Source organism: Bidens hawaiensis, unplaced genomic scaffold (genome assembly GCF_021521415.1).
Source record: "Bidens hawaiensis isolate Kalapana, Puna unplaced genomic scaffold, B.hawaiensis_p1.1 tig00002414_1, whole genome shotgun sequence".
NCBI classification, from domain to species: Eukaryota; Viridiplantae; Streptophyta; class Magnoliopsida; order Asterales; family Asteraceae; genus Bidens; species Bidens hawaiensis.
In genome coordinates, this window is record NW_027491131.1 from 1,711,759 (window position 1) to 1,727,423 (window position 15,665).

General features: G+C 35.4%; 1 protein-coding gene and 1 pseudogene across 2 annotated transcripts; both read left to right on the forward strand.

The window, feature by feature from the left end:
• The first annotated feature begins 2,050 nt into the window (after positions 1–2,050).
• LOC143619150 (nuclear transport factor 2-like) lies at positions 2,051–5,659 on the forward strand. The gene is made up of 10 exons (XM_077091153.1): positions 2,051–2,114; positions 2,223–2,234; positions 2,676–2,905; positions 3,038–3,338; positions 3,530–3,750; positions 3,845–4,001; positions 4,079–4,197; positions 4,807–4,869; positions 5,125–5,188; positions 5,255–5,659. Exons 1-10 carry the CDS (start codon positions 2,051–2,053, stop codon positions 5,440–5,442), a joined length of 1,419 nt encoding a protein of 472 aa, XP_076947268.1. The 3' UTR covers positions 5,443–5,659.
• Positions 5,660–12,266: 6,607 nt separating this feature from the next.
• On the forward strand, positions 12,267–14,160 carry LOC143619085 (ninja-family protein AFP3-like; annotated as a pseudogene). Its single transcript, XR_013151137.1, has 2 exons — positions 12,267–12,837; positions 13,745–14,160. The product of XR_013151137.1 is annotated as a ninja-family protein AFP3-like (transcript).
• Positions 14,161–15,665: the final 1,505 nt, after the last annotated feature.

Genomic DNA, 15,665 nt, shown 5'->3' on the forward strand with positions numbered 1-15,665 from the left:
AGTGAGAATATATAGACTTTGTGTTCGTAAGCCGTAAATATCTCCGTGGAGTTCAGTCGGTGGTGTTAGGGTTCGCCGGAGGTATATTCCGTTACGGTTACGCTAACTCCGTTAACCGATTGTTAATCGATGTGTTTTACTCGCTTCATACCGTAATCGATAACTGTTTGTTTGATTACCGTTTGTTAATTTTGAGTTCGTAATCGACTAATCGTAGTTTGCAAGCGATTATCGTTGAATGTTAACATGCATTTAGGTTTTATGCTTCGATTTGATGCTCGTTTGCTGTATGTAAGCTCTATGTTAGGGATTTGATCGGAATCGGTGTGAAAATAGTGTGAATAGGCTAGGTTTTGTTCAGTAGTGAAGTAATCGTGTAGTGATGTGGACTGATTGTTGAGCTAGGTCATGCGTTGAAGTTTTATGCACTGATTTGATGCTCGTGTTTGCTGTATGCTATGGATTTGAGTGGATTTGGTGTGAAAAATTGTGTGAATAGGCTAGGTTTTGTTCAGTAGTGAAGTGATTGTGTAGTGATGTGGACCGATTGTTGAGCTCGGTCATGCTTTGACGTTTTATGCACTGATTTGATGCTCGTTTGCTGTATGTTAGGGATTTGATTGGATTTGGTGTGAAAATTGTGTGAATAGGCTAGGTTTTGTTCAGTGATGTGGAGGATTGTTAAGCTAGGGCTTGCGTTGAGGTTTTATGGACTGAGTATCATCATCATCATCATCGTACTCAGTATATCCCACCAATAGCAAAGCTATGGCAGGGTCTGAGGAGGGTAAGATGTAGACAGTCTTACCTCTACCCCATGGGGATAGAGAGGCTGCTTCCGGTGAGACCCCCGGCTCGATAGTAGTTTTGCATCAAGCCTTGGACATATTACATAAGGCACATAGCACTCAATCATCAGGACGCCGGCTGATTGGTGCATGTACCCTTGTCTTTCGGCTATCAACGCCACCACATGATGCCTGATTAACCTTCCATCACTTTTAACGTTATTTTCACAAAATTAGTAAAATAACGTCAAAATTAGTGCAATTTTACTTTTGCCCACCCGAGGGTTCACACATATACATTATATGCGCGCACCGCAAGCAGGGCACTTTTATGGACTGAGTATATGTTTATTTATTGTATGGAAGGTGTAAGAGATTTTATCGGAATCAGTGTGATGTAGATTGATCGGTATACTAGGGCTTTCGTTGACGTTTTATGGACCGATTTGATGCTCATTTGCTGTATGGAAGGTGTAAGTTAGGGATTTTATCGGAATCGGTGTGAGAATTTTGTGAATAGGGTAGGTTTTGTTTAGTAATTAAGTAATCGAGTAGTGATGTGGGCCGATCGTTAAGCTAGGGCTTGCGTTGCCGTTTTATGCACCAATTTGATGCTCGTATGCTGTATGGAAGGTGTAAGTTAGGTTTTTATCGGAATCGATGTGAGAGTTGTGTGAACTGGCTAGGTTTTGTGTGGTTATTAAGTAATCGTGTAGTGATGTATACAGATCGTTGAAATAGGGCTTGTGGTAGTGTTTGATGCTTTTGTAATGTTTATGGATGTTTTTAATGGAGTTTGGAGTGTTTGGTTGAGGTTTTATGTTGCTGTTTATTTGACTGTTTGGATTGTTGTTGTTGATTTAGGGATTTTGACTGGTTCAGAAATGGCTAGATTTTGTAATTGGGGTTTGGTTCTCTAATCAGTTATGTGCAGAAGTTAAATTTTATGGTAAAAAAAACAAGAAGTTAAATTTTATGTGTAATTTTGGATTTTGTCCTTGGAGACAATAGTTTGATAGCAAATCAGTTTCTTATTGTATTTATATATGTGTTGGTTCAATAAGATTGATAACTCAAGTTTATTATTATTTTTTTTAATATATAATCTGGTTTAAGATTTGTGGTGGTATATGATTGAGCATGTGGATGATGATAACATATATGTTCAGTGTTGGTTAATATTACACTAGATGGGTGCATTTTGGAAGCCCTATAAATTGATTATTTTTTTTTGAACTTTTATGGTAGTAGATAAGCCAACAATGACGTATCGTATGGTTTTTGTAGTTGCTTTTTCTCGTGACGTACTTACTTTTGTTACTTTACGTATAGTTCTCCATCAGCTTGGGATTTTTGGTTTATTTTTGTTATGAAATGACTAGAAGTTCTTAAAAAACATATACTTAAATTTTAATTTACTTTTTTTTTGTGCAGAGATGGAAAACGGTAATTATATGGAAAATTAAACTTTGTCCTTGAATGTATTTATATATATAATGTTGGTTCAGTAAGATTGGTAATTCTAATGTGTTTCTTTCTCCAAATATATAAATTTGCTTCAAGTTATAAAATCCTGGTATTACATGATTGATTCTATGGATAATGGTTAACATATATGTTCAGTGTTGGATAATGTTACACTAGATAGATGGATTTTGGAAGCCCTAGAAACTGATTATTTTTTTTAAACTTATATGGTAGTAGAGCAGCCGACAATGACGTATCATATGATTCTTGTAGTTAATGTGTACTTTTTCTCGTGACGTACTTACTTTCGTTATTTGACGTATAATTCTTTGCTGGGATTTCTGATTTGTTTTATTAATGAAATGACTAGAAGTTCTCAAAAATACATATACTCAAATTTTAATTTACCTTCTTTTGCAGAGATGGAAAACGGTAATATTGTGGAAAATCAAACTTTGTCCTCCGAAAACGAGAATGATACTGTCGTGAATCAAAGCTACTCCGCACAGGATGTTGCTGATGCCTTTGCGAAACAATATTATAAAATTCTGCAAGATATGCCTAAGGAGGCGTATAATTTTTATAAGGAGCAAAGCGTGCGAGCCCATCCATATATTGATGGTTCGATGAAACTAGTAACAACCCTGCAGGTAAAAACATGTTTGGTCAACAACATGTTTGACTTAAAATCACACATTCCAATACAGAAAGTTATTTGTTATCCATTTGTGCATCATTTCATAACGTGTAACTTTTGGGTATCATTGAATATTTTGGAGCAGTGTATTGATGAGGAGATCATGGCTTCCAATATCAAGGAATGGAATCCTGATCTGGAAACCATACATGCTCAGGATTCGGTAATGAACTCAGTCGTTGTTGGAGTTACGGGCTTTTTGATTGACAATAATGACGTGACAAAAAACTTTGCTCAAACCTTTCTCTTGGCTCCGCAAGAAGGAGGTGGCTTTTATGTCCACAACGATTTCCTTCAGCTTTTAGAAATCCAGAAGGCACCAGAAGCTTCACCTGCTGTTGATGACGTGGAAGATCCTCTGCCTGCTCAACAAGCCGATAATTCAGGTACTTTTAATATCTATGTTTTTAAACCGATGATATGATTCCAGTTGATTGCATCTTTCAAAACAAGCTCATCATTAAGTATCACATAATCACTCCTAAGTTCTAAAACACAATTAAAATGCACTCTCATTAAACCGCGCAATATTTTATTATTCCAATTGGATTTCTACTAATACTCTTTGTTTGTTTAGCAAAAGACTCCTCCTTGGAGATTGCAAAGACTGTCAACAAGGATCAAACCGAGAAGTCAATACCTACAAAAGAGGGAAACGAGACTAAAATGAAGTTTTCTGAGGTATTAGAAGGAAAGAAGCCACCTCCGGCTGAACCAAAGAAGAAAACTCAACCTTCTGTTTGGCAGACATCTCCAAAAATCCAAGAAGATTCAAAAAAAGTGTCTTACGCTTCAATCGTGAGCTCATTCTTTGAAATAGTTTGTGTTCTATATAATTTATATATAATCTCCAAAAATATTTACCAAATAATTATTGCTTATATAACTATAGCTGGCAAAAGAAGGTTCTGGATCATCCACTACAGACTCATCTCCAAAAGCTGTTGCAAAAGTTTCACCAAAAACCGATAAGCGTGCAATCACGTCTGCTGTTGTACCCAAACCACCTGTGGCTCATAACGACGGTCCTGATGAAAATATCTATGATGGTAAGATCATTAACTTGCAACCATTATCAAGGTGTTTCAATTTTTAGTTGCAAGTTATTTTTTCATAAACGTTGCAGTCAAATCAATTCGGGTCAAGGATCTACCACCAACAGTTACACAGGAATGCATACATGAGGTGGTAAAGCAGTTCGGACCAGTCAAACTGAAAAATGTCCAGATTAAAGAATACCCACAGGTTCGTAATCATACGTAGTTCTTAATGTTGGCCCCTTCACTTATGAACGGGTCGACCGGGTTTGTGATTCAATTCAAACCAGCCAAATTAAAAAAGTTGGTTGAAACTTGAAAGTTAGCCAAAGTGTATATTAAGGGAGAATTACCAAAAAAAAAATAGCCATTTGATCACTAACTTTGACAAAACGGCCCATGACTTCTTTATTTTCCCAGATGTCCTTTGACTCTCTTCTTCTAGTTATAAGACAATGGCTCTAGATGGAAATCTGCTACGCCCGATTGAAATTTGATGTGCTGAGTGACACATGTTGCGCACTGGTTGATCACTAGTCAAGACTATTTTGTTAGTTTTCTTGGTCAAAATGGCGATTTTATCATATTTTAATGCATACGAAACCGTTTTTATTGAAAGATTTTGATTATTATTTGTACATTACTGTCTAAGTAGTTCGTTTTAGTAATTATACTTGATATAGGTGCATAGTGTTGTGACTTGGTAACTATACTTATTTTAAGCGGGCTCGTTTGGTAACATGATAACTTGGATGACCCGTTTCAAAATTACCCGTTTTGGCAACACAGTAATTTACTTCTAATGATTTATTTTCAGGACGGATACCGTTACGCTTTTGTTGAATTCGATCATGCAAAATCGGCCATTAGTGCAGTAGAGGTATAAATATGTCATATATGTAGTTTCTTAAAATTTATTTATTCGATTCATTTAATATTTATATATTAGCACTATTTGATTTGTTATAATAACACCCTTTTTGTATTATCAAGTTTTGGTTTGATCAAAACTTGGTATAGAGTTAATACTTCCCGATTATCATACACAATCAACACGTTTAAGCCTGCGTATAACGAAGAAAAATCATTGTTTAATTAACTAATTTATAAAATTTTATTCATCACATTGTTTCAGGCCCGTTTCATCCGACTTGATGACAAATCATGTGAAATTCAATGCAAGAAACATTCTAATCAAGGTTAGTGAAAAGCCTGTCTTATACCCGACCCGTTATAAATTTGATCTTACCAAATTGCCATCACAGGTGGAAATAACATGGGGAGGCCACCGTTTGGTCGTAGAACTGAAAATGGTTGGCGCCGTGAGGGCGAAGGAAGTGGTGGTGGCAGCTGGGGAAATAAGCACGTTGACCATGAGAACTTTGGTCAACATTCTGGTCAAACTCGAGATTATAACCAGGGGCGCAACCGTTACTATCAAGATCGTCGTTGAGTTTGAAGGATCCAACAAAATGGATCAAAATCCGGTAAAAACTTTTAAAAATAGTTGAAGAGTTTTTGGTTTGGTTTTGTTTCAAAGAGAGTGTTTGTCTTAATGCTTTTTGGCTTTGGTACTTCTAGAATGATAGTTTAGAGCGGTACCCTAGAAACTTGGGGTCGTCGGAATGTTTAAAAATTTCATGGTGTGTTAGTTGACTGTTGTTTGGTTATGGTAGTTAAACTATTTAGTAGTGTTTTCAGTACTGGACCGGGAACCACTTACATGACTGGTATGGTTGAGTAATCCCTTAGCCGCTTTATTCGGCCGGTTAATCAGTGGTTAGACCGGGTTTTCAAATTTTGTTTGTTTTTTTCTTTCCAAAATCTCATTTTACTTCGAAAACATGGACCTAAGCACTTATCAATCTTACTTCTTCTTGGTTGTTCCACGCTCTTACCCTCCTCCTACTCGAGCTAGGAACAAGATTTGGTTGTTTCATGCTCTTGTGTACGCTTGTAGAGAGAAATGTGTGTGAACTATGTGTAAATTATTTGTAATCAATATGTAAAAGTAGTTAAAAAAATATTGTATTTAAAATGGATTAAAAATTTATTTAAGTTATTTTGTTATTTGAAATTGAACCACTGATTAAGTGAAAAGAAGTTGGAGTGCGAGTGATGTATTTCTTTGCTGAAATAAAATGGAGTGAAAGAGAGTGGAGAGTGATGTGACATTTACCTGTCATATAGTGAGGTTAGTATAGAGGGGTCCATATTGTATAATCTCAGCGCATCTTTTATAGAACAATGGCTTGTATATGTCAAGTTAACTCAAGTTCTCTCTAGCACCAACAATCCCGATCATTACAATCATCAATCATCAGACATGACAATCACAAGAATTCGAAAAATCAAAATAATAAAAAAAAAAAGAAAGAAAAAAATCTTCACAATTTAATTGTGTAAATTTGGCTTCTCAATCTTCATTGCCCAAAGACATTTCAAATCCGTTGTAGTTGTAACATACAGAATATTTTGTATGCTAGCTTTAATAGTAAGCAAAAGGAAATTTACAATGTTTACTTGCTTCTACCTTAAATCTAGCAAGACAATATCATTCAAAACAACAAAATTTTCATCTATTCATTTACTATCAATGTAGAGGTCAAGTTGACGCACAAGAACAACTTTTTCCTCGTCATTAAAATCATGGACACTAAAGAGCATTTGGCCCAATGATATCTTTGTGTTATAAGGTGTTTTCGTATATGGAGGTCGTCCGGTAAAATTGGGGACCTTTATTAGAAGTAAATAAATTCTCTTGATACATAGTTACTGACTTTGTTTATGAACAAATTTTTAAGTACAATAAAAAAAATTACACAACAATCAAATGAAAAATATACAATCTAAATTACCCATTGATTGAACTAGAAAAGGACTTTACCTATGATTTTAACCACAACTTTTCTGCCTTTTTCAAGTAATTTTTGATTGGAACAACAATGCTCCTTTGACTCCTTTCTATTTTTTCAATTTTCAACCATGAAAAATATCCCAACATGAGGAGGATAAGAATTGCTATCAATCTATGATGGTTGATGGAACCTAAGGGTTTCAAATCCCCTTATATAGGCCAGACTAACCATTTTTCAGGCCTAAAACGAAATGAGAATTCAAAGTCTGTTTCAAATTTTATTATTGCAAGCAGCTAATCACGAATATATTTGTCTTTTCAAATAACTTAACGGATAATATAGTAAGTTTTTTTTCATCTAACTTAGGTTTAAAGTGGAAGCCCAATTCAAAAGGGGGCCTAAAGACTTGACTTTAGTTTATAAAATTTAACTATACTATTAAAGTAAGATGACTTTTCAACATAACATCATTTTAGGGTTTCAACATAGGATGCCACGTACATATTATATGCCATTTTCCTATTTTATCAAGCCAATCAATTATGCTATGTTGGGAAATTTCATAAAATAAATTATAGAAATATTATAGATGAATGAATATATATACAATTTCTTAAATGCCCTATTAATATGTTATAAGTTAACATTTCTCCTAATCATACGGGTCACTATCCAATGTTTTATTTAAATAGGTTTTTAGAGGTTTACGAATTGTAAAATTTTTTTATAATTACTTATATCTTATTAATGCATAAGATATGCTATTACGTATATTATTAAATTTAACTTTTTTGTTATATTTTTTTAATTGCCCGTGTATTTATCCTAGTATGTATCTAATATAGACAATGTTTTCTGTTAATAAAACTTAGAAAGAGAAAAAATAAAGTTGAAAAGAAAGCAACAGGAGCAGAGAAAATGCTCAGCCTTTCCCTTCATATTTAGAGAATATTTCAAAAACATTATTTTCAACGCATTTGAAGTGATATACTAAGATTTTATGTGATATACTAAGATTTTATTCACTAATGCAAAAAGTTAATATATTATTTTAGTTTATTTTTTTCTCCTAAGACCTTTTTATTGGAACATATCTTTTTACACAACTCGAACTTGAACAAAAAGTTAAATATATTTAATAAACGGTTGATGATAAGGTTATAACATGATATTAATATATAAGTTTAACAACATAATCTGTTTACATGTTTATTAAAATAATCAGGGATGACCCAACCTTTTTGAAGGCCTAAAAAGAATTAAAGAATGAATCTTGTTTCTAATATGATAATTTTTTATATTTAAACCAATTTCACTACTCTTGTTTGAATGTTTAGTAGATCATTTTAACAATGCCACTATTTCAAAAATCTCAATGATGGTCTTTATATCATAGAACTATACAAATAAATGAAGGGAGGAAGGGATAATGATCGAGAATTGAATTCGTCATAGACTGTCAAATGATAACTTCTTTTTATCTTCTAAAGACCACCTCGAATTTAAGTCACCTGCAACGATACGGTGGACATGGAAGATGTGGAACTGCTTTATTTGCTTCAAGTCATACAATTTTCAATTCACAAATCATAACATTGAAAATAGAAACTTTTACTTTTATCATATAGTGTTACCTTAAAGAATCTGAAGGTCTTGTAAATGTAGGGGTCGAAAACAATTGTTCATTTTATTCAATGATTACTTATTTACAACTTGCTAACACGTTTGCAAACAAAATCATTTAACTCATTTAAAACCTGATCGCAATTCATGTACAGCCACGTAACCGTATACAACCGTGCTAACCCGTTTGTCCTTTCAAATAACACATATGCACGAACTTGGGTCGACCCATACCTCGGTGACCATTTTAGGCATGGTTTCGGTCCGATGCACAAATGAAATTGAGCCAAAAATAAATTAAAGAGCCTAGCTTTGTATGCCATGAATTTAGTCACTTGCAACGATATGGTGGACATAGAACGCATATGTAGTAAATCTTTCAATTCACAAATTAAACATCAAAGATAGAAACTTTTACTTTTATCATACAGTGATATCTTAAAAAATCTAGAGGTCCTGTAAATATAGGGGTCTAAACAATTGTTCATTTTTTTCTCATACATCATGGCCACACATTTTGGGCATGGTTTTGGTCCGAGGCACAAATTTTTTAATATGATAAGAACCCGTTTTCACAAGATTAAAAGATTAAATTTTTAACCAACATAACTTACATATGGCCTAGTTTTGCATTTATGTTTTAATAAATAACGCAAAAAACTAATATACTAGCCAGTAACAACTAACAAGTGAAATTGGGCTAAGATATCTTTAAAAGGGCATAGTTTATATGCTATGCTTAACTGGGGCAAAAAGTTGAAAAAATGGCATAGTAACGACAAACGAGTGAAATTTGGTTAAAATAACTTCAAAAAATGGTTCGGTTTAGTATGTATGTATTTAATTGAGCTTGGAAACTAAAAAAATAAGAACATAATAGCAAGTGAACTCTTGCGTGGTTTAGTCTGTTTATTTTTAATTGTGCCTGAAAAAAAGGCATATTAACCAGTTAAATTGAGCTAAAAATTTTTTTATATAAATGTCATTTTTAAATATGTTTTCGGCACTCGAAATCTTTATTCTACAAAAATAACTTTTTAATGTGTATTTCAAAAAAATAAAAATGGTCCCATCGTGTGTTTCGTCAAAAAGCTTTATTCTTGTGGTGATACAATGACTGTCAAGTGCCAGTCAGCAGTATGGTTTTTCGAGAGAATGTCCAAACCAAACTCTAAAGCCAATGTGAACACTGTTAAGACAACATAGTTTGACCAGATTGAGACATCAAAACTCTCCAAACATAAAAGATGTGATAATTTAGATACAAGAAAATTGTCGTTTAAAAAAAATGTTTTAAGAGGTTTCCATGAAATCCGGGATGTCTTTAAAGTAAACTCTTACATTATTAATTCGACAAGCAGATCCATGTGTTTGATACGAACCAATGTACTTGCAGCCTTACGTGGCACCATATTAAAACTCACGCCAACATAACATTCTGACACGTGGCGGACTGTTATTCCTCCTATAATATTTTGACACGTTGCATTACGTCACTGTACCTGGACAACTCTTTTCACTATTAAAATATTATATTAAACCTACGTGTCAGAAGTCAGCACTGCCCTTGTTTTGTCCTTGTCTAGGTACTTTCGTTAAGGGTAGTTTCGTCATTTGGTTCTTAATATTTTGTATTGCTGTCGAACACCCCTTTGATAGAAAACTATGATACACCCATTCACTTTTACATTTTTACAAAATATTGCTTGAACATTTAAAGTACTGTTAAAATAATGAGTAAACTGCGGTTTTTATCTATGTAGTTTGTTTAAATATGTGGTTTTAATCAAATAGTTTCACATTTGTGATTTTATCCCTGTGGTTTCATTTCACTTGCCATTAAACCCGAATTCACCAATCCCGTTAAATCTTGTCGTTAAACATAACATAAGGGGCAGTTTTGTCATTTTCTCCTCCAATAAGCCCAAGTTCTAATTCACAAGCCCCCTCACGTGAGGGGCAGGGGTGTATTTTGGGGAAAAAAGGACAAAACTGCTCCTCACGTGAAGGGCATGCTGATGCGTTTAACGACCAGATTTAACGGGATTAGTGAATTCGGGTTTAATTGCAAGTGAAATGAAACCACAGAGACGAAAATAGCAAATTTAAAACTATTTGACTAAAACCGTAAATTTGGACAAACCACAGGGACGAAAACCGCAGTTCACTCTAAAATAATTAAATTTAGATATATATGGGTTGTTTATATTATACGAGGAGATTTCAAATGAGAACCGCTTTTAGTTTTATGAATTCGAAATAACTCAATGCAACAATTGTTTTTTTTTTTTTGAATTTTTTACACATGCGTAATATATGTAGGTTACATATACGTAAAAAAATTACAGAATTTTTTACGTACCGAGTCGACCTTTTGAATATGTGTAACGGACGTAAAAATTAGTGTAATCGCTTACATCTTTATTCTCTTTTCTACTTTAATTTTTTTAATCAAATTTAATCTCAATCACATAATCTAAATTCATTTAATTAAATGTGTGGCCAATAATGGAGTTTTTAAGTTCTAAAACTCAACACTGTTATTAAAATATCCCTCCCCTATGATATACACAAAAACTTAAGAAAAAACCTATAAAGCTATAAACCAGTAATTAACAGATAAGTGATTTTAGTAAAGAGATAAAATGCTAAATAGCCTTTGTCTACAATATTCCAAATAAATAGACTGCTACCTTATTACAATTTGTATAATATATACAAAGCATTAGATTTTCACTAAAAATAAATAGTTTTAGCCAAGATAATTTATTTAATACAAGTTTAACCATAAATATGCAATTTTAACTGCTTCGAATCATGAAGAAAACAAAACAAATAAATATATAACTATATGCAAATCCAATTACATATATTACACGCATAGAGAGAGGGGCCATGAGAGAACATTTCTTCATGAAATAATTAGAAAACTCTATACTACATATATGTAATGCAATCCAATATACAGAGTCATCTAGTTTTCTCACTAATGAGTTCAACTCATGATCCCGTCTCTGCACATAATCATCTAAAAATCAACTTTCCATTAAACAAAACGCTTTGGCATACCCTTGAAATGCATTCAATTGCGTTAGCGAATTATAACGTCCACTAATTAAACCAAAAACCAAACCTTAGACTTGATATTTTGTTGTTTTCAGTCCCACCGCTTATTACACCACTTATTAGACTCGATATTTTGTCGTTTCTGGCTCCATCACTTATTACTATCGTAAACCCACACTAAAAAACACACCTCGTATTTTAAATTTCTCACACACAAGCACGTGCTAATACAACACCACAAACTTTCCTAACCAGTACACCCAGTCAGAACACAAAACAATGTATCAGTAACTCAGTAAGGAGGCCAACAGAGATGCACAAAAATCCCGAACCCGAACCGAAACACAAAAAAAAAACCCGGTTCCCTTAGGTTTTTACTACCCAAACCCGGTTCCATACTCAGAACTATGCATTAGAAAAACCCGTTTTATACACCTTTAGCTGTCTATTCAATAACCCGAGTACCCGACCCGATAACCAATTAACTTAACTACAAGGACCAAAGTGAAACATATGTCCTCTCCCCTCACTTTTCCCTTTTCGATTCTCTCTTCTTCTTCTTCTTCTTCATAATATTATTATTATTACTATTACTTCCTCTGCATCCACTTCAATCAATCTCTTCACATAATAACACAAAACCCTCAAACACCCACTTCAAATTATGCCAATTTCACCCCAATTTCATTTCAATTTACACAATTTCTAGTCTTTTTTTTTTTGTAAAACATGACCGACCCATCAAACAATGAAATGGGTCATTCATCTTTCTCCATGGACTTGCTCCAAAAACTCACCGGGTCAAAAGACCCGACGCGGCCCGACCCGGATGACGACCAGGACCTGAGCCTCGGGTTGTCACTAGGCGGGAGGTTCGGCGTGTACAGGACCCGGATAGTCAGGTCGTCTTCCATTGCCGCCATTTTACCCGGGTCGGGTTCGGGTCGACCCGGGTCGGATTCGGACCCGGGTCGGACCGGGTTCGGGTTCGGGTCCGGGTCTGGTGAGGACGGCGTCGTTGCCGGTGGAGACGGAGGAGGAGTGGAGGAAGAGGAAGGAGTTGCAGAGTTTGAGACGGTTGGCGGCGAAACGACGGCGTTCGGAGAAGCAGAAGAGTTTGACTAGGGGTGAGAGGGAGGAGTATGTGATGGCAATGGGTCGGGTCGGGTCGTCGGTTGGGCCGAGGTTTGAATCGGGGAATTGGGAGGTTGGTGGGGGCCCGGATGGTGTGTCGGATGGGTAGGTCCCGGGTTCGGGTTCGGTTGATTCGCAGGGGAGTGTGGAGAGTAGGCATCTTCAAGGTATAATGTTAATGTGCATTGCTAATTTTCGGGTGTTTGTGCGTTTGGGTTATGGGTTTCTCAGGTTTGAGAATTTTAAAACTTGAAATTCGAAACCCGACCCTAGTCTCTCCCGGGCTTTGATTTCGGATTTTGGGTTGTTGGGGTCGGATTCCTTGGGTTTGAGAATTTTAAAACTAGAATCGAAACCCGAGTACCCGACCCTAATCTCTCCTGTGTTTTTCGGATCCGGGTTTGATCAGGTTGGGTTAATCGATTTCCAGTATGACTTAGAAAACTAAAAAAATAAAATAATAAATAAATAATTATTTGACCGAGTATTGAGAACAAAGATGGATACTATAGTAAAAAAAACATGTAGAATCGTTATTTGTACTTTTACTAAGAAACTGTTTTTTATTTTATCCAAGGCTAATTTGTAAGTTTCTAAAATCTTCTAACCTCGCCATCTATTTTCTACCCGTGGTGTGAAGTTGACTATGCGAAGTCAAGGCTGATAATCATGTTAAACACTCTAGTATTGAATATTGAAAATTCGCAGCATCAACCATCTTTGACTGGTATTTAACTTGTAATGACTTGAAGCTTGACTCTCTCGAGATTTTGTTTGACCTTTCGAGGTCAACGCAACAATTAAACTCAAATCAGGATCGACGCAAGTTCTATAAAAATGACCTAAAGTATCATATTCGGGTTTGGGACATGGTTTAAGACGATGCTTGGTTTGACTTATAAGTCAGTTTTGAAACTGATGATTAGTTTTCGATGTTTAGACTTTAGATACATGTAAAATGAAATAAATTTGTAGCACCTTATTCTCATTTCGTCAATATATCAATCTGTAACCATTTAATGCGACATACTAACCATCAAAAGTTTAATATTACCGTTATTATTATTGTTTCAGGATCAGGAGGTGAAAGCAAAGCTAGCCCCGCAAGTGTACAATCTAGCCAGGAACGGACAAATAAGGATGGTGCCAATTCATCACGGTCAAAGCCTGTGGACCCCACGGTCCGGCCAATAAGACCCAAATCCGAGAGCTCAGGAAATAACAAAGGGAAGGAAATAAGATCAAGCGCACTCGACATGCCATGTGTGTTCACGCAAGGGGACGGTCCGGGTGGCCGAAGAATTGAAGGGATTCTTTATAAATATGGTAAGGGTGAAGAAGTGAAAATAATGTGTGTTTGTCATGGGAGTTTTCTCACACCGGCTGAGTTTGTGAGGCACGCAGGCGGGACGGATGTGGTTCATCCATTGAAGCATATAGTTGTGAACCCTAATTCGTCGTCTTATTTGTAATGATGGCGGTTGCAATGACGGTGAGGTGACGGTGGTAGTTGACTAGTGATGGTTGTAATGGTGGTTGAATGTGTGTGTTTTGTCATCCTCCATTTGAGAAAGCTTAAGAACCTAAACATCACTTCATTTAAGAGGGAGTTTGATTATTATCTGGTCTTTCTTTTTGTTGGTTCTTTCAAATTTTGGTTCGGTTTTGGTAGGGGTGCAAACGAGCTGATCCGTGCCTGAGCTCGGCTAGGCTCGAGTTCGGCTCGTTTAACTTACACAGAGCTCGAGCTCGGCTCGTTTCGAGTTATATTTTCAAAGTTCGAGCTTGGCTTGTTTACTATTTATCAATTATTTTTTATATAACTATAACTATTTTTTTCTAGCTTTGCATATAAAATAATATATATTATTTAGTTATTTTTATTTATTTTTTCATAATATTCTCTCTCTCTCTCTCTCTCTCTATATATATATATATATATTGATAGTTATTAAATATATATTTTAAAATATTATATAAATAACAGGCTCGAGCTCGATAAGTGAAGCTTGAGCTCGTTTATTAAACGAGCTTACTTTTAGGCTTGAGCTCAAGCTCAGGCTCAGGCTCGATTAAGCTCGACTTGATTGACCTTTTTTACAAGCCGATGTCGGGTAACTCGCTAGCAGGTCGACACGTTTGCACCTAGGTTTTGGTCAAAAGTTGATGCCCATGGCGTTTATATACTTCGTGTCAGTACAAAGAGATTGAGTTAGATGAGGATCACTCGATCCATGGTAAAAAAAGAAAAGTTGATTTGAAACAATGTTCTTCTTGGACATTGTTGGCAAGAATCCGCTTATTTACGAATCAACAAAAAATTGAACAAATCGGGGTTAACAATGATCAATTAACTGAGAATGATCCATACATACAAACCAAGACATGCATATTCACATGTGAATATTCATATATTCACGTGTGACTACTTAAACCTTGACCCTTCATTTTTCTAACAGGGTCGTTGTATTCAAACACCATCCCCTGGTGTGTTAACAACTTTATACAGCTCGTATAGGGGCTATACGAGTCGTATAGCCCTCACATGATTGACTGATGTACGAAGGAGACATGATAGTTTTTTCAGTCTATACGAGTCGTATAGCCCCTATACAAGCCGTATATGCTTAACTCCGACACAAAATGACAAAATTCTGCACCTATACGGCTCGTATAGCCCGTATACGACTTGTATAGTCGCACCTGGTATCCAAATAACCTATGTGGTGTGGGAATAGCCTATGCCATGACAAAATTCTGCACCTATACGGCTCGTATAGCCCCTATATGGCTTGTATAGGCGTGCCTGGTGTCCAAATAACCTGTGGGAATAACTAATGCCTTAAATAGTTCCTAAATTAACTCTTAAGAACCAACATAAGGATTTTCAAAATATCTTCCTAACAATTTTGATTACATTTGAAAATCTTATAACCAAACCGCGCTCGAAACGGCCTTGCTAGTAACTAGTAATGCTCGATTCGTCTTTTAATGA

What these genes read in the sequence shown, in the direction of transcription:
- LOC143619150 (XM_077091153.1), top strand. Translation starts at nt 2,051, where the DNA reads ATGACGTATCGTATGGTTTTTGTAGTTGCTTTTTCTCGTGACGTACTT. An exon ending in AGATTAAAGAATACCCACAG is followed by an intron (nt 4,198 to 4,806) that starts GTTCGTAATCAT and finishes ATTTATTTTCAG; the next exon opens with GACGGATACCGTTACGCTTT. An exon ending in CGGCCATTAGTGCAGTAGAG is followed by an intron (nt 4,870 to 5,124) that starts GTATAAATATGT and finishes ACATTGTTTCAG; the next exon opens with GCCCGTTTCATCCGACTTGA.